The sequence below is a fragment of the Filicampus tigris genome, chromosome 6 (assembly GCF_054856515.1).
Source record: "Filicampus tigris isolate MCC_2025a chromosome 6, RoL_Ftig_1.0, whole genome shotgun sequence".
NCBI lineage: Eukaryota > Metazoa > Chordata > Actinopteri > Syngnathiformes > Syngnathidae > Filicampus > Filicampus tigris.
In genome coordinates, this window is record NC_141222.1 from 11,284,952 (window position 1) to 11,303,949 (window position 18,998).

The 18,998-nt window shown below is 43.7% G+C and overlaps 1 protein-coding gene across 1 annotated transcript; it reads right to left on the reverse strand.

Moving 5' to 3' along the window:
- Positions 1-4,871: 4,871 nt before the first annotated feature.
- Positions 4,872-12,527, reverse strand: nfil3-5 (nuclear factor, interleukin 3 regulated, member 5). Its single transcript, XM_086034142.1, has 2 exons — positions 12,223-12,527; positions 4,872-8,501 (listed from the first exon to the last, which is right to left on the reverse strand). Exon 2 carries the CDS (start codon positions 7,995-7,997, stop codon positions 6,243-6,245), a length of 1,755 nt encoding a protein of 584 aa, XP_085890268.1. The 5' UTR covers positions 7,998-8,501; positions 12,223-12,527; the 3' UTR covers positions 4,872-6,242.
- Positions 12,528-18,998: the final 6,471 nt, after the last annotated feature.

The following is an 18,998-nucleotide window of genomic DNA, read 5'->3' on the forward strand; positions in this document are numbered from 1 at the left end:
GTTGTGTCTGGTAAGTGTAGTCCAAATCCTTCCGACCAGAGTGAAGTCACATGTCAAGAGTAGCTTACACTGTACATGAGTTACATGTGTGCGCTATACTCATGTGACAAAAAGACTAAGCACAGATTAGTGGTGTGTGTTTTCCTGCGTTTAATGTTGAGACCACTGTGTGAAGCAGCAAGAATGGCATGTGTTTGCAACTGTTCTGCACTGTGTGTGTGTGTGTGTGTTTGTGCATGTGTGTGTACTGGGTCCGTGCAATAACTGTAGACAGATGGGAGAAATGGCTTGAGATTCATCTAAATGGGTTAATCCACTTAACGGCTGCAGGTTACCTTACTCATCTTCTGCGTGGTCATTTCAGGCTGCATTTGGAGTGTAGACATACATAAAGTATATACATATTCACAGTATGTACATATATACATATGCAGTATACTGGAATTTGGTGAGGCCATGGAAAAAGACTCCCCGGACAGCTTTGAGGAAATTCTTGTCCACCGTCCGTCATCTCAGGAGAGGGAAGCAGTGCACCATCAACACTGTGCATAGTGGGGATGGGGGCATGGGGCACTGCTCACCTCAACTGAGGAAGTTGTGATTCAGTCAGGAGAATACCGGAAGACCTCTTTACTTGGCTTTCCACGAGGACGCAGATAAACACGGAGACAAACAGCGAGTCACGTTCACGTTCTAGAGACATTTTTGTGTCTTTAATTAACCTAAGAAGCATATTTTGGAATGTAGCTGGAGAAAAAAAACTGACATCTCTCCTCGTGCAGGTAAAAAGTACTAAAAGATACGTTGTGCCTTCCTTTAAAACAATGTTTTTTGTCAGTGCACATGCACACACGCAACACCCACTTACGTGTGTTTGGAAATGCTTTAGTACCTTGTAAATGTAGCTACCAGACGATGGATTGCGTGCCAAAATGTCATTATCCACACTTTCCAATTGTATAAACTCACGTAGATGAGCAGGTCACTTCCTGTTGCACAAGGCCACAAGATATGGTAATAGGGCCCGGGGGATGGTTGCGTATTGCATAACATGAAGCTGATTCATCCCTCTCTCTCTCTCCCTCCCTCCCCCTGCCCTACTGTCTCTCTCTTTCTCTCTCTCTCTCTCCTTCCCCCGCCCTACTCTCTCTCTCTCTCTCTCACACATACACGAGTGGCCTACTTTCATTTCAGAGGTGCACAACTCCTTTATAGCCTATTTCTGTCATGCATTGATAGAGGTCAGTCCGTTTGTGTGAGTGTGTTTGCATGCATGCGTGTGTGTGTGTGTGCGCGCGTCCGTGAGGTCACGTGTCCTCTAATCATTTTTCTACGCACATCCATAGTGGCGTGCGCACACACCGACACACTGACCCAATTTTGCAACACCGAGCAGAACAGAGGCAGTGTGACTGAATGGGTCAGGACAGGCAACATAACTCTTCTGAAACGCAGCCAACCGACCACACATGACTTATTTTACCGTCATTTGAATTGCTGAAGTTTCCAATCCAACACGTAAACTTGAATAAAGACTTGGGTGAGGGAAAAAAAACAACCACTTTTATTTGACAAGTGACATAATCAACTCAGTTCTTATTACATAATGCGTCGTTATTCACTCGCTGGCTATACCACCTTAGGTACATTACGTATAAATTCCCAACCTAATATGATCCAAGTGCTATATCAAGACTTTACAAAGATGGTCAATATTGAGTAATACTGTCAGGGAGGTATTTGATAGGGGTTTTTAACAATGTGTTTATAGTTTACAATTCTGTAGGACAGGCCTGAATCATACAGGGTATGGGACGTTCAAAAAAGGGATGGATTGAACTGACAAATAAAAAGCAAACCATTTGCAAACCCACTTTAATAATAACAGCTGTCGGCATGATGTAGTCGCACAAAACAAGCGCAGACTCGTTGCACTGTTCCTATTTAAGACGGTTACGTGGGATGTCACTGCCCGTTCCCTCATTAGGGAATGAAATGTTCCCAGCAGTGTGATGGCATTGCGAATCTGCTAGAGAAGGACATCCAGCTTAAATAACACTCAAGGGCGCGCACGCGCACACACAAACTCACGTACGCTCCTCAGTTACATCCTTACCCCAACCCTGCCTCTCCTTGTGCTGCTGACCTACATACTGCAGCATTCTAGTTACATAACCAGCCCGGGCTGTTGATCACTGCAGGCGATGCAGCGCAAACACGCTCAAGCTCCTAAACGACAAAACCCCCACCAATCCCCCCCCCTCCCTTCTCGCCCCGCTGTCATACACGCTGTCGATTATACGGCCTCCAACCGCTTCACTTTTCTTCATAAGTATCCTTGCTCAGTTCATTGCTCAACAGGGGTTAGTTAATGTGAGTGTGGAATTAATTATTAATTAATGTTCAGAAAGTTGAGGTATATCACGGGTCAGCGTTAGTTCAAATATTTGTACCGAACATTCCGTTCCCAAAAAGTATGCCACAAAAATCCAGCATGTCCGAAGCTTTGTTCCGCTATAACCTGCTCCCTCAAGCAGCAACAACAGGGCTCGCTTCTGAATAGTTTGCCCGAATGTACACTGTAGAGGCGAATGATGTAAGCCCCCCTCGCTCCCCTCCATCCTCCCCTATCCCTTGTCACTGACCTACTTTTATTCTCATGGCCCTTTTTTTCCCCTAACAGCCTCTGCACAATGCATAGCACCGCGGTGGACTGAAAAATGAGTGACTAGAGTGCAAACAAGCATGGAGGTGATGTGTGTGAGGTAATCCACTGCTATTTTCTGGGGTGGAAAAGTGATATTGTTGAATAAAAGTTGATCCTGTCCTGTTCCTCCAACATCCATTACTGTGCATGAGAAAGGCAAACGGGATGTAATGTAGATAATATGCACCTAAAAATGAATTCGAGACCAGAGACAAGGATGTTTGCTCAGTGGTGATGCACCTCTGCCAGTCTTGCCTCACATTCGTGCACTGGCTCGTACGTGACCCGTGTCAGTGACACCTCGGTCATGGTTACAGCTATGATCCACCAAAGCCACATAAAAGCATTGCATGATCTTGACAACACTTGTGTAACCGCATCAAACAGATTACTTTTATTTCCAATCGACTTTGATTACGTTCCGATATGTGTTGAAATGTAAATTGAACTTTATGTTCAATTGTAACAAACATCCTAACAATTTCTAACCAATTTATCACAATCTTATGTGGTTAGATGACCCTGTAAAGATTTGAAAACTTAACAATAATTAGCGTTGGGCATCGTTTGAATTTGGGCGATTCCGATTCAGGTTCGATTCGATTCTGGTTCCTAACAATTCTAGATTCTGATTGGGGTTTTTTTTCTAGGTGGCGGTTGAATATTTGTTTCATGAATTTTTCTACTGTTTAGGAATTTTCCTATGATTTTCTCAATGGAGCGAGCCTGAATTATCCGCAAGGGAGCTTTATTTTGGAGAACCTCAAGAAAATACAATACAATAATGCAGTTTGTTGCATCCTACTTAAGGTTAGGCTCCATCAATGAGCAAGCCAATTGTGCAAATACAAAGAAAAACTTGTGCTTGATGCGGTCATTCAACATATTTCATTTGTATACTTATGCGATCTGATTGTGCTATCACTTGGCTGAGGGTCGGACTCGGAGCTGGCGACCCCGCCTCACTATTGGTGAAGCCTTGGTAGGACGTCTCGGCGGGTAGGAAGGAATTTCAGAACACCGAGAGGTCAACGTAAAGAGTCAAACGCCGAACACTCGAACAATTCTACCCCATGTAAACGGAGGTTTTTATTAATGATATTAGACGTGCAACCTCCTTTGAACAAGATGATTTTTTTATGTGTTGTACTAAGCAGCTTGCTCTTATGAAGCGCAGCCACACTTCTGACTTGTGTCGAACATCTATAATTATCACACCCCGCGAGCATTATCCTGTAAGTCTTCGTTGCTGTCTGTGTGTTGCGTGGCACACACACATTTCCTATTCGTTGCTTCTGTCTGTCGATTGCTTCGCGCCGCGCTATTGGTACTTTGTTTGGAGGGGCGGGTTTGGAATCGAAATGTGGCACCGACATTTTAAAACCCGAACAATTCAGAGAGAACCTTAAGTGCTAGTCCCGGTTCCACTCGGTTCCCGGTGCCCAACCCTAACAATAATGCAGCAAAATTGTGAGTGTGTGACTTTTATAGTGGAAGGAAAAGGTTTATGAGCGTGTGAAAATTAGCCATAAATTGTTAAGGCAAATATTGACCCGCAGAGACACTAAAACATGTCCTGAGAACTGGAATTTCATTTTTCGTAGCCCATCCCAGACCTTGTATGTTGTTTCCCAGAAACAATTAAAATCAACTTAAGTGACAAAGGCAGTGAATATGTATTTATGTAATTCAGTATCATAAAATGTAGCATAGGGTTACTGTCATTGACATGCCGCGCTTCACTCGCCCAAATTCGGCGCAGGCAGTTTGTGTCAGTTCGTTGACACAGTGGTTTTGATTTTTGTTCAAACTCTTTTTCCTGGCAAATAGAGTACTGTTTTGACTCTCAGGAATTGTCGTAGTCAGTGGTGCAATACATGGCCCTTTTCAGTATAAAGCTGTGACACTTCCATTTTACTTCAGGCATTTAAATTACGATTAAAAATGTTTGTTTTGTAAAATGAAAAGAAAAATGATTTCAAGTTGTGTATATTTTACGTAGTTATGCAACTTGCCAAGTACAACGCTGCAATGTAATTCATAAAATTGTTTGGATCGCGTTACAGTACAGTATAGATAAATAATACTGTCATTGGCTGCGCTAGCACAGCGTCGGTATCGCTTCATGTGCTAGTTTTGAGTCAAACAGTTCTGACATGACAGATGATGTTTTGACAGCCTTTTTATTCTTCCCCATTTTCAACCTTTACAATCAAAATAAAGCACATTTTTCTTTTCAACCATTGCACATATCCATGTGAAGAAAAGCCAAACATTTTCACTTCTGGACGAGCTTCTCTTTTGGGGGTCTCATTTCCGCAAAAGATTTAGGCGAACGATACAGGTTATACAGTAACACGGGAGTACAAATCATTGCATGGGCTACCATGAACAAATACACAGCACAACTGGGAAGAGCATAGAGCAAAATGACACAACGGGAGGACAATAAAATTACATGTAATAGACAAAATATTAACCCAATATAATAGAAAATAACAATATTAATAAAAAATAGTGAGCGCAGTATACAAGTGATCAAGACAACTTTACATTTATACATAGTGGCCAGAGGCAGGCACCTGGAAGGGAAACTGTTGAAAAAAAGATTGTATGTTTAGATTTAGTGCGGCTGCTTCAGCTCAGTGCACAGTGGGCTTGGTAAGTCGTCGGCCAATGTGACAAGAAGAGACGGCACGATAAAAGAGGCACCTTATGAGAAAAACAGAGCAGCTTTGCTGGTTTGAGATGGGAGACTCATCTTTTTTATTAGACAAAGTGTATCCATTCTGTTGTGTAGCCAGCAGGGCTCGCTCGCCTTGTGCTTGTCAGCATCGTACGACTGCATAGCCTTGACTGATATGACAATTGGACTCAACTTTTTGGGGCCGGTTTTGGTGTTGCAGCGATCAAATCGCCCAAAGCAGAAACCAAAGTTGGTCCAAATAACTAAAGGTGTGTTGTTGTTTTTTTAAATTTTTTTTTTACATTGCTTTAGATGTTTCAGGCGTTTGCTTTGCTGTCTGAACAATTGAGCACATTAAAGTTCAAGACTTGCATCCGACAGATTTTTTTTTTGTTTTTGCCACATTTTCTTTTTAAAATATATACCTCATTTGTATGTCACATTTTACAATCTAAGTGCTTGAAGTGAAAAGGACGTGTGTGCAGGCAAAGGACTGACTGTTATTCAAAGAGGACCAATATACACTGTTACTGTACCAACAAAAGGTGACATTAAAGAAAAAACAAATATTCTTTGGTCAAAGAAATGTTCTTATAATGCCACAATAAATGTGTATGCTGGCCAGAAGTATCCCAGACTGAAACCATTTCATTCTGTTCCCTCCCTCGGTGAATGGTGTGTTCTTTAAACTGGAGGGACACGTGGGAGGTAGGAGAGAATAAAGGGAAACAGGTGATCGTGAAAGTGGATGGAAAGCCTTTCCTAGCTAGGTCTCATTTTTTGCCGACAGGACGAATGGGCTGTAGCTGCAGAAAGTAGATCACCCGCCAACTGTTCTTAAATGCGCCTCTAACCACTGCCGGGTGCTTTTTGTGAGTCCGACGTTACGTCCGGCCGAGGCCTGACCTCCTCGCTGTACTCCACATCATTCTCTGCCTCTCTGCTGACCTGGCTGCTGTTGGAGTTGCTAGGCAGTGCCAGGTACGGGTGCTGGGGCAGGGTGGGGGATGGGGACATGGAGACGCCCACGCAGACCTCCATCTGTGCTTTCGTCGCCCCGGTGGACATTGCTCGGTTCTTGAGGCGCAGCTTGTGGGGCAGGGCAGTCGCTTTGACTTCAGCTTGGCACTCCCCGTGCGGTCCGACAGTTGCTGAAGCTTTCTGGTGGTAGCTGCTAATGTCTGAGGACGATGAGGAGGGGGATTCGTCATCAGTCGAAGCCTCCTTGTCGGAGCTCCGGGGGTCCCCGTCGCTAGACGATGTGTCTTTCGCAGAGGAATTCTCTTGGTAGAAGCCGTCGGCTCTCGGGCCTCCCTCATAGGTGAGAACTGGAGGCTCTTCATCCATTGTGTCGAGGTAGCCGTTGTGCTGCGAGAATGCCGACATGCCCTCCTCGGTGCTGCGGATCAGATTGGGAGCAAAGGGGTTCCGGCTCCCGGCATGCTCGCGGCTGTTCTCCTGAGCCTGGCAGCTGTAAGGCCCGCGATGGCTCTCATGCTGCTGTTGGCCGTGGTACCGTGCCTGCGGCTCCTCCTCGGAGTATTCGTACTGCTCACAGTCCATCGTCTTTGTCCTCTCCAGCTTCTCGGCGACCTCGGCGATGGCCACTGAGCATTCGGAGAACTTTGAGTTTGAGGGGTGCTGGCCGTGCTGCGTCCTGCTCTGCTGCTCATCTGGCCTCTCCATGGGGTAGCACCCGCTGCTGGAGCGATACAAGATGACGCTCCTTTGTAAGGAAGTGGCTTGGCCGGAGGAAGCGGAGGCCTCAATGTGGCCCTGCTGCTGCTGGTAGTCTATGGCAGCTTCAGCCAATTGTGCACTCTGCTGGTGAGGAGACATCAAAGCAAGGTGGATTCCATGGTAAGCACGGTTCGGCAACCCACTGGCTATGCCACCGGGGAGTCCAGTGCCTTCCAATCGGGCCATCTCCATGTTGGGAGGCTCCTTCTTTATGCTGTAGCCCAAGGGCTCGGGGCTGTCCCTTGAGGAGCCGTCGGACAAGTCCGACACGGATCCCCTGGGAGAATACTTGGGGAGCGTCGAGTGGCGCTCACTGCGGCTGGGCTGCTCCGTTTCAGAAGAGTCTGAGTTCAGCATCACCTGGGATGCACTAGAGTAGCCGCTACTTGAGAGGTAGGCGTTACTGGGGGTGCCGCTGGTGCTGCTCCCGTTGCTACTTGGGTTACCGGAAGCCGCGCTGCTGGCGATCTGCTGGCTTTTCTCCATGTAGGACGCGGTGCTGATGAGTCCAAAGCGCAACTTGAGCTGAAGTAGTTCCGTTTTTAGACGGACATTCTCCTCATTCAGGGCCATGACCCGGTTCTCCAGAACCATGTCATTCAGGCGACGTTTTTCCCTTGAGCGCTTTGCTGCTTCGTTGTTCTTCCTCCGTTTTTCCCAATAGGAATCGTCCTTTTTCTCATCAGAGATGAACTCCCGCTTGCGGCGGGATGCCACAGTAGGCTTGGAACCTTTAGCCTGGCGGCTGGCCCGTGGCCCGCTCTCAGGAAGAGGGGATGGGAGATCGCCATAGGTAGTAAAACTGTCCACCTCCATGGCATTTTTGTTGCTGGTGGATGAGATGTGTAGATTCAGGTTTTCCATTTTCCCAATGGAGGGCCAGAGTGGAACTCTAGCAAGTGTGTAGGGAAAAATGCAGATATAACACAAAGACTTTGTTTTGCAACTATTTCCACTATGTTGTGGGACCAGCAAAGACTTTACATCTAAGAGAGAGCCTCATTGATTTCCCTTGCCAACTGTTTCCTCAATCAGAATGTTCAAGTGTCCAAATTAGCCAAGAAGATAAAAAAGAGGTGGAACTCCATGAACACCTTAGACATTGAACTAATTTTCTAAAACAAAAACCCTTCAAAAGAAGAATTGAGCTCGGATTGTTGAAGTTGCTTGGTTTTCTTGGTACACTGCAAGTCTCTGGAGTCTCTCACAGCAAGTGACCCGGAGTTTACTGATGTCTTCCCAAATGTTCTGCACAGCTGCCGAGCTTGTCAGGCCACAGCGCTTCTCATCACAGTGTCGTACAAAAGATGTAGGTCAGGCCGTCTACTTCGAGGCTTCCTGAGGATCCAGCGAAAATGCCGCTGTTATCTAATGAGAGAGAGAGAGAAGGTGGTGGGGGCAAGGGGGTAGAGGAGCAGAAAATAGTTAGACTGTTAGTCTCTGTCGTCATCAAGTAGTCAAAATTTCAGTCAACATTGGGGTCCACTTGTACACTCTCTCTGAATCTATCAAAGGTCATTTTGAAGTCTTTTTGTTGAATGGTGGCGGACAGCATAGAGCGGAAGAACATACTTCCGAAACTTCACGTGACTCTTGTTTTCCTGATTTTAACACAGTACTGCCTGTAATGTAAGAAGTGTCAACTTTGTGTCATTTTATCACACCGTAATCAGAGCGACAATTGTTTTATTTTAAATAAGTAAAAAAATAATTAGACTGATATGAAATACATCAGGATTCGCCCTATTAACCACATTGTTTAACAATATCTTTATTGAATCTTTAAATTGACCAGTTCATTTGACTTTTTCATATAGTTGTGTTGACCTTTTACAGTTAATATTATATTTAAAAATAAAATTAGCTTAATTCGGCCTTTTTGCTCTGAGTCCTTTTTTTTGCAGAGTTTAAAATAAATCGATAGACTGACGTGAAATACTTGTATGGTGATACACTTTTCAACCGTATCGCCCAACTGTACATTGAATGAAGGTGAATGCAGCTAATAAGCCGACTGCAGTTATTTTATCTGATCTGCAAAGATGAGCGCACAGTGGTGGCTACAATAACAAGTTGACTTCATATACCGGATTTACAATTCAAAAAGTGGTCTAAGCTGCTGATTATGACATACTAAACGCATCACTTTGGTACATTTTATAAATGAGGTAATACTCTTAGTCCAAAGACATGTAGTCAGTAAACACAGCATTATAAATTTGTGCTCAACGTCTGTGTCACATACCTATTAAATGCGAGCATCCGGTTATGGCATTACTCAAGTTAAGCCTGAACACAATGAATTTGTTACATCATCTAACCGTGAGGGAAAAAAAACAAAGTAATTTCGAAAACAGCTTGTGTAATGATCGGAATACCGCAGCACTCGTTTACTCACACCTGTTTTCTTCATAACTGGGGGCTAAAGACGAGCGTTGCTACCAAACCAGTATGACTGCCTTTCATCAGGTTCCCCCCTGCCCCCTGTTTTTTTTTTCTTCTAAAATAAACTTGAGTATTGCAACACAGAAGAGAGAGATTTGGTCATAACAGATGTGGAAAAATTTAGGGGTCAACCCCTCCTCCCCACTACGAATTATTTTCATAAAGACCGCAGAGGGAGGGAAGGGAACAAAGGCGGGTGGGAAGGAAGCTTGCATACGTCTGCGCTGTCCCACTGACCTAGAAACAACGCTAAGCGGTAAACACTCCTCCCGTCTTTGACAGTACGCCATAAAATAGGTCAGTAGGACTGCAAGAGAGGGAGGGCGAGAGTAGGAAAGAGTATTAGAGTGCACTCTATAAATAGTCCAAAAGAAAGAGGGGGGAGAGAGAGCTGGATGACAGGAGGAATTCACGGGGTTCAGCGGGACGAAATAAAAAGACAAACCCCGATATATCAATAGCCTACCATCCCGATTATGGATCGATTCGAACGCAACATAAATCCCTGTCGAGGCTAGAAAGAGCCAGCAAAGCAGCACAGAACAATGAGCATCAGAGGCAGATGAAAAATTATAGCTGGAGATGGCATTGACGTCAGAGCACACACCCATCTCCGCAGCCAAACTCACGCATAACAGCCTCTCTCTGGACTGCATGGGGAGGGGCTGCTCTGCTTTTATCCCTTCTTGGCTACGTGCTCTGAATCGGTCTTGTGTAATGTGGACATAACGGCAATTACAGTTGACTGACTTTAAATTCCCTGCTTCTTCCTTCTCGGTCCTAGTTTTAAATCAAACCGTCAAGCTGCTCCATTACAGACAGGACATATGTCTTTTTGGTCCCAAACTCATTAAACACTGAAGCTGTTTCCAGGAACTTTCTACTTGGAGAGGAATGCTTCACCTCTGACCCCCAATAGTGCGAGTGTGAGTCAACAGCGAGATATCCCTGCTCCCCTCCTCCAACTTTTGAAGAGATCCAACCACACACGTGGAGCGTCCATTTTAACCCACTGCCTCGTGTCTACGGATTCAAAGGAGGAGATTGGATCCAGAGACCCAAACCATAATTTAAGAACTAAAGTGCTCCTGCGCGTACGGCTTTTTGGCTGCTTGTAAATCACTAAAATGTTCAAATAAAATCTGAATAGGCAAATGTAATATGTCAAACAAAAATTAAAGTTGGGTCCTCTATGCCACTGGTTGGCAATATACAGCATTTGATCCAATTCAATATGTCCTCAAAGGAACTGTTATAAACACAGAAATGTTCATAATGCTTAATAAAAAGCAATTGCATCTTGGTTTACATGTATTTAGTATGGTCCAGGTGGACTTTATAAAAATTTGACTCCTTGACATCTTTTACAAGCATGGCCCCCGACAGAAAAGTTAAGTTACTTACAGTTGTGCTAATCACACATTACTTGGAGGACAAATGAGTGAGCCCTGCAGAAATATGTTCTTTAGAGCAAAAGACTGAGAGGTCAAAGCCAAAGTCTGAGTAGCCTTGTTTGCCATGTGTACCGTCACCCAAATACAGGTCTGACCTACATTCAAAAGCAGACTGGGAAAAAGCAACGCAGACGCTCTGAAAACAGAGCAGCTGGCAGCAGGCGGGCTGAAAGGGCTCACCAGAACCCTGCCTGCCAGACAGGCCTTTTTCCATGCATTGCATCACATCCTGAATGTTCACTTGATTCTTATTTTTAAGTCAAGACAATGCCATGTTGGGCATCTTCGGTCAACCGAGTGGTGCTTTAATTCACATTTTCACTCAACTAAAATGCCTCACCTTTGTATTATGTATTAACACATTTGTGCCGACTCTCATTATCACACCACGAATAACAGGCAGGGTGTAAACGGGAATCAATTACAGGGCCTTTTGTCCCAGGAGAGAAATTTGCAGCTCCCTGCTGCGTGCTGGTTATGTCATCCCCCGACTCCTTAGCAACACTCTGCGCCTTACTTAACAGGCATTTTGAATCAAAAGAAGTCATTTGGGGCGCACATCCTAGCGAACATGTAAGCAATGAATCGAGTCGTATTTTATAGCCGACACGCGTTCTTTCTGAGAACACCATATCGCTTCCCTAAATATTCTATGTAAATGTATGACAAAGGCTATAACGCGATCGTACTCAAATTATCTCCCATTATGCTAGCTAAGCACCATGTGCGAGGATCGAGTGTGGATGTAATAGTAGCATTATTAGCCGCACAACTACAACCAAGCTGCTGCCTCGGTGGACCCGCTGGAAAACACCACCGGGAGGAAATTACCTCACCTTGACATTGAACATACACAATGCGGGACACGCGTTTCCAGTCTATTTTTGGTCCAGCTAATAACGCAGGAAATGGGGCACACAGACACAAACTAGCACTACAAAAGAATCCAACGTGTTGTTGTCCAACGGAACGTCTCGAAGTGACGGGCGGGTTGCCGGCTGAGTCGCCATGTGAACAATAACCGGCCATGACCGGCGTGTCCTTTTCTCTAAAATACACCCAGTAAATAAATGCAAACGAACAGTAACACTTACAGTTGGACATTATTGGACGTCTTGTTACGCATAGAAGTCGAGAAGAGAAGAAAGGGGGAAAAAAACAAGAGAGAGGGTCGCGCCGTCAAAACATACCTTTGAATGGTGGAGGAGGGGAACACAACCTTCAGGCTTCCCCGACACAAAAGCTGTCTCGCTCCCGTTTCCTCCTCTTCTTTAGACAAAACCTATCCAGAAAAACAAAGTTGTTCCCTCTTTGGTGTCTGTTCTTGTTCGGTTCCCCGGTATCTGTGTCCTTGCTCGAGTCGCTCCGTGTTGTGCGCCAGCGAACACTTTGCTCCACTTTGTGCAGCAGCCTTTCTAGAAATATGTGTTAGTAGGTCAATGGTTGCGTAACAGCTCCTCGGCTGCCTCGTCACGTTTGTGTCCTCTGTGTTTCCACGCGAGAGTATGCGTGTTACATACACGGCACCCGCCACCACCCACCGCGTGTTTCTGTCTCTCCTTCAGCCGTGGAGCACATCCATCTTCCAGCGTGGAGTCTCTTTACAACACGGACAGGAACGCGAGCACACGCGCCATGTGAGCCACTACGTGTGGCCTGGGGGGACACCATCATTAACACAGACAATATGTGTTTTCTGAACTCCTAATGATCAAATAGCAGCCACTACTGTCATTGTGTCATAATATATTTATAGACATCTGCAACCCCCCCGACCTTCTCCCAACGATTTTTGTAACGTTTAATACTCTATTGTAACACATGATTGATGGATATAAAACATGATTAAAAGAACGTAAAGAACTACTTTTATAAAGTGTAATTAATACGAATGGCACACACTTGAGTTGATGTAAGCTTGAAAGGGCGCGGCCTAGTAAGTGACGTCAGAATATGTAGATAGTTGGGTCCATTTGCTGCATTCCTATGACACGTAAATTGGATTGACTATATTTTGTGCTACATATCTTGTCAATAATAATAATAATAATTAAACAAAATACTGCCAGAAAAAAGTGAAGTCTGAGAAAAGATATCTACCCCGACATCACAGAACGTCTTCAATCTGACGTCACTCGACAATGGCGACCCACACAGACCATGAATGGCAAAACATAATTTACAATTTACATTATAAACATATATTTATCTATTTATTTATTACTACATTTACGTATTAAACATCTACTTCCTGTTACACAATGTGTGTTACACAATTTGTTTTGACTGCGTGCATGAAAATATACTGCTTTCTCCCTGCATGAAGTTATTCAGTGAAATGTATGAAATTCTTATAATATATTTATTTATTTATATAAATAACACAAACTATGGAGGCGGGCTTGCTGGAGGTTAAAATGTGTTCTGAAGAACAAAACAATTTATTGTGATCAGCCATTTTTAAGGTCGCAACTGGTACAATCCAAGTGGGAAAAGTCCGGCTTCCCACTTTTCTGGAACACAGCAATAAAACTGAACAGTAGGTAGCTATGAGCTGTGCCAATTTATTTGATTTTTTTTTGCAAAAATCAGTTGAGGAATGAGCAAGTTATGATTGTGCTTTGATGGGAACATTGCCATGTGATTGGCTGGCGAACATTTTCGAGTGTACCCTCCTCGCCCACCGACAGCTGGCATGGGCTCTAGCACGGCTGCGATCCTAGTGATGATAAGTCGATCCCATGTCATTAACTCATTCAGAAGCCCTCACAGTTTTACACTATTGAGAAACGTATACAGTAGCTGCCTGTCAACGGCAGTGAATGAGTTAACACAAAAAAAGACGGCCTATCATCGTAGACATCAGCCCATCATCATCATTCATTAGGAAATGTGTTATTTGATTGATGTACAGGGCAAGCAGTCATACATACACGTGTTGATTGCATAACCGCGCAAGCGCGTGCAACTGCACTGGCCCTTAGTATGAAGAACACAGAGTACGGTCTCGTCCGTCTTCCCTGCCTTCCTAAGAAAACACGCGAGAACGTGCTTCCTAAGAAGACATAGAATCTGGTTTGTACGCCAATGTGCTTATGAATTTGGTTCACTGTCTTTGTGATTTCTAATGGCTGTGTACTTAGGGTTAGGGTTTGGGTTACTGCTCCCCTACTCTGACGTAGTTCTGCGATAGCAGCACGAAATGCGTCTTGGGATATTTTCCTAGCCAAGCCTTCACAAGTATCCAATCAATTCTTGATTTTAGTTGTCTTGCTGACAAGAACATCATCTGGGTATTTCGTGCGTTCTTGGTTTATTCGTACTTTCAATTGAAACAGTACTTGTGCTGCGACTGACGACGTTTCACAAGATCACAAGTACGTGACAATCGTCAAGAATGCCAATATGAGAGATGGCTATCTGTCGCTAAATTATATCAAACTAGCAAGTTACCTTAGTAGCTTACAATTTGTTTTGTCTACCCTACTTAACTTAATAAAAAGTATAAAAATGATTAGAGGACCAAGACAGCCTAGAACCTCTGTACAGAGTTGGAGGAGGACACAAGCAGTTTTCTTTGACTGCTGAATTTATTGCTCCTTGACAAACAATAAATCCACGGTGAAAACTAGAGTAAAAATGCACATACAGTGGGTACCGAAAGTATTCAGATCCCTTGAAATTGTTCACTTTCTATCATTTCAGCCATTTGCCCAAATCAAAAAAGTTCATTTTATTTCTCAATAATGTAGACTCAGCACCCCACCTTGGCAGGAAAAAATAAAACTGTAGACATTTTTGCAAACTTATGAAAAAAGTTCACCTTTCAACAGGACAATGACCCGAAGCACACAGCTAAAATAACAAAGAAATGGCTTCACAACAACTCTGTGACCGTTCTTGACTGGCTCAGCCTGAGCCCTGACCCAAACCTGATTGAGCATCTCTGGAGAGACTTGAAAATGGCTGTCCACCACCATTCACCATCCAACCTGACAGAACTGGAGAGGATCTGCAAGGAAGAATGGCAAAGGATCCCCAAATCCAGGTGTGAAAAACTTGTTGCATCATTCCCAAGGAGACTCATTGCTGTACTAGCTCAAAAGGGAGCTTCTACTCAATAAAATGCATCAGGGTCTGAATACTTCTGACCATATAATATTTCAGTTTTCTTTTTTAATAAATGTGCAAAATTTTCGACATATCTGTTTCTGTCAAGATGGGGTGCTGAGTGTACATTCATGCCAAATAAACTTTTTTGATTTGGGCAAATGGCTGCAATGACACAGAAAGTGAACATTTTCAAGGGGTCTGAATACTTTCCGTACCCACTGTACAAACACAATAATTAGCATAAAGAAAATAAAGACAACTTTTGATTTAACGGATACAAAGTTATCGATAGGCACTCTAGGCTTGTCTTCTTTCTTCTACTTTTTTCTTTGAAACTTAACACCTGAGGTGGGCATTGACGGACCTCCCGTCAGTACTGACTGAAAACACCGCAATAATATTGATATTGCAATAACATAGGTGGGTATTCCGTCAGACTGAGGTACCAGTCCGTCACTGACAGACGCCCGTTTTGATGATGAATGGTGAGAACCAGGTCAAGACCGTCTCACCAGCACCCACAATGTCGACCACAGGCTAATTTGCTGGTTGATGGACTTTTTAACAGATAGACCTCAGAAAGTGAGAGTAAATGGTGTTTTATCAGACGTTCTTTTATTTTCTACTGGATCCCCACAAGGAGGTGTTCTTTCACCGCTTTTATTTGTTTTACACAAATGAGTGACAGAGTCATCAAAGGGATGGATTCATCATCAAATTTGCAGACGATTCTGCAATGGTGTCACTTTTAAACGATGAGGACGTTGATCATGGTGCTGTTCTTAACCCTTTTAGCGATTGGTGCAATCATTCCTTTTTAAAAATCAATGTTTCTAAAACAAAGGAGATGGTCATTGATTTTAGACGGAAGTCTTCCCCTCTCCACCCTGTCCTTATTCATGGACAGCCTGTGCAGGTAGTGGAAAAATATAAATATTTTGGGATAACTCTGGACACCAAGCTAAATTTCGATTCGCATGTCGATTTGGTTTGTGCTAAAGCCCATCAGCGAATGCACTTTTACAGGAAGCTAAGAGGTTTTAATGTTGATCTTGTTTTCATGAAAATGTTTTATCCTTGTTTTATTGAGTCAGTTTTAACATTTACTTTTATATGCTGGTTTGGATCCCTGACTTGTAAAAACAAAAAGTGCTTGCAACATATCGTTAAGGTGTGCAGCAAGATCGTAGTCCCGACTCTCCAAGAACTTTCCCCGCTCTACCGAGCAAGAGTAGCAGCAAAGGCCCGTTACATCATCGCAGACGGCCGTCATCCTCTGTCTGCTGAATATAAACTGTTGCCATCAGAGCGCAGATACCGTATGCCCAAGTGCAGGACAAACAGGCTCAAGAACTCATTCAGACCGGTTTCCATTGCTCTTTTAAATAATGTGGCATAACATTGTATTCTTTGTATATAGTTGTGTGTGAGTGGATTGTTGATGATGTGTCCTTGAATTGACTGCTGACTGCAAAGCAAATTGCCCCAAGGGGAAATTAAAGTTTACCTTGACCTTGACCTCCCAAGTACCAACGGACCTTTTCGTCCATCACTGACGGACGCCCGTTTCACCAACGACTGAGAGAAACACGACTCGCACGTGTTTGTTCATGGGGTTGAATACAGTGGAGATGTTTGAGTGGACAGCATTGTGCATCCCATACAGTAGATGGCGGTATACACCAAAGAGCTGTAGTCCGCCAATAAATTAAGAGAAGAAGAATAAAAAGGGGGCGGGGGAATGAGGACCCCCACGCACACACACACGGCCACACACGCATTGTACGATACGTTTTAGCCAATTATTGAATAGGACAAACAGATGCTCACACTGAATTCACCGGCCAACCCAACTCCATCTCCTAATGTCACTCACTAGGTCACACCCCTTAAAGGCACACATCCATCACAGTGGTACGACAATATGCACAGTAATTTCACTTCATAAAACCATTTCTTCACATTAACGTTTATTATTTTTACTGTATTTTGCTATAAAATACCAGGATATGTTTCTTTATTATAAATATGTAACAAAGAATTGCGGCAGATTTTGGGGGGTTCGGGATCTGTAAAAGGTGAATGGCATTTCAATAAATTTCAATAATGAAGCCTGATTTTATATGCCAATAAATTGAGAGTCACGGTACCATAACAACGTATTGGACAGACATGTCCACCTCCACTACAGTAGGTGGTGCTGTCCTGATCCCCTGAATTGTGTATAAGCAGGGGTCGACTGTATTTTTAAGTTGTAATATCACCAGTCACCACGAGATGACAGACCCGTACTTAGGTGCACTGACACTTGACCCAACATTGACCCAACATTTTATCAACCTTGCACTTTCTGTATAGTTTCTACTTTAGGTTTCAACGTAGATTCAATTGTCTGGGTGGGTCTTATATTGCCCCATATTATATTGTGAGTAGGACCAGATATAGCATTTTAGCTATAAAAATTTCACGGTCCGGGGTACCCTTCCGCCGTCCGTCTATTCGCCATTTTGTCCGGCCGGAACAAATATTAATCACTCCAGGTGGCTGGTCCACCTATCAGTTTATTTTTTCATGTATTGTTGTTTTCTTGTTCAGCAGTTTTGTGTCGTCCTTGAATGGTGATTTTTTAATGACAGCCTGTTTAGGATAACGGATGGATGCCTGGTTATTTTGTTATTTGCCTCATTATGCATTAGTGAATCTTTTATACATTAATTGAAAAATGTATTATAAGAAATGAAATATATTAAGAGCATGCACTTTGCACGTATGGACATATTCTCTCTCTCCTTGCTACAACACACCTGACTCAAATGATCAGCTCATCAGCAAACTCTGAAGGAGCCTGATACTATCCTGATCACTTGATTCAGGTGTGTTGCAGCAGGGAGAGATGGAAAACGTGCAGGGAAGCGGTCCTCCAGGACCGGCGCTTGACACCTGTGCTCTAGAAGATCATCCAAAAGCAAGTGGTAGAATTACTGGGATAGAATTTAAAATGATTCTGTCCATACTTTGGTCTTAAGCATTTTGCACAAGTATGTTGTAATGTGTTTTTTTTTTAGGTTACCTACAGTACTTTGTGACCTTATCACTACCACCATTTTTTGGAGCAGTTACATCACTGCTTAACCTGGCATTCTCTTCTACAACCCTTCCCCATGCTTTCTGACTCGCTCACACACAGGCGTGCGTCACATTATATCATGGAGCAGTGGCCTTGAACTTGTCCCACTCCTCCCCCCACCAGTAGTATGTTGTTAAAGCCACCAACCCCCAACACTCACTAGACATTCCCTTGGCTACCCTTGGTGATATTGGTGCCTGCCTAGCAACCGACAACTTCCTATACGCCTTCCGGTTGGGGGCTGGGGGGATGTTCCAGAGCAAAATTGTGTTTGTGTGTGTGTGCGTGCGTGTATGCGTGTGTGTGTGTGTGTGTGTACTGGTACACTTGTTCCATTCCACACCCAAAAAGAGAAAATTGAAGAAAACTTGCACCTGGTCTACGTTTTTTACTCTTCCGGGAAGACAATGTTTGTGTGTGTCTGCAGGAAATGTTGCCATGTTCGTCATTCCAAAAGTGTTATATTTGATAGAAGTGATCTCAAGGTTATCCCAAGAAAGCCTTTATGAAACTTCTTTTGGATAGACACAATAGAGCTTTCCTAAAACTGGTCCCATAACCTCACGTGAGAAAAAAATGATGAAGTTTCAAAAGGCCCATGAATGACATGGCCCTAGAAAATCGTACTGTATACTTTCATTTTGGGGCATTTAGTAGTGGGGTGATTTGTTTTATTTAACAGGGAATGAAATATTTGACACAGCATAATATGATGGAATGCTGTCA

What these genes read in the sequence shown, in the direction of transcription:
- nfil3-5 (XM_086034142.1), bottom strand. Translation starts at nt 7,997, where the DNA reads ATGGAAAACCTGAATCTACACATCTCATCCACCAGCAACAAAAATGCC.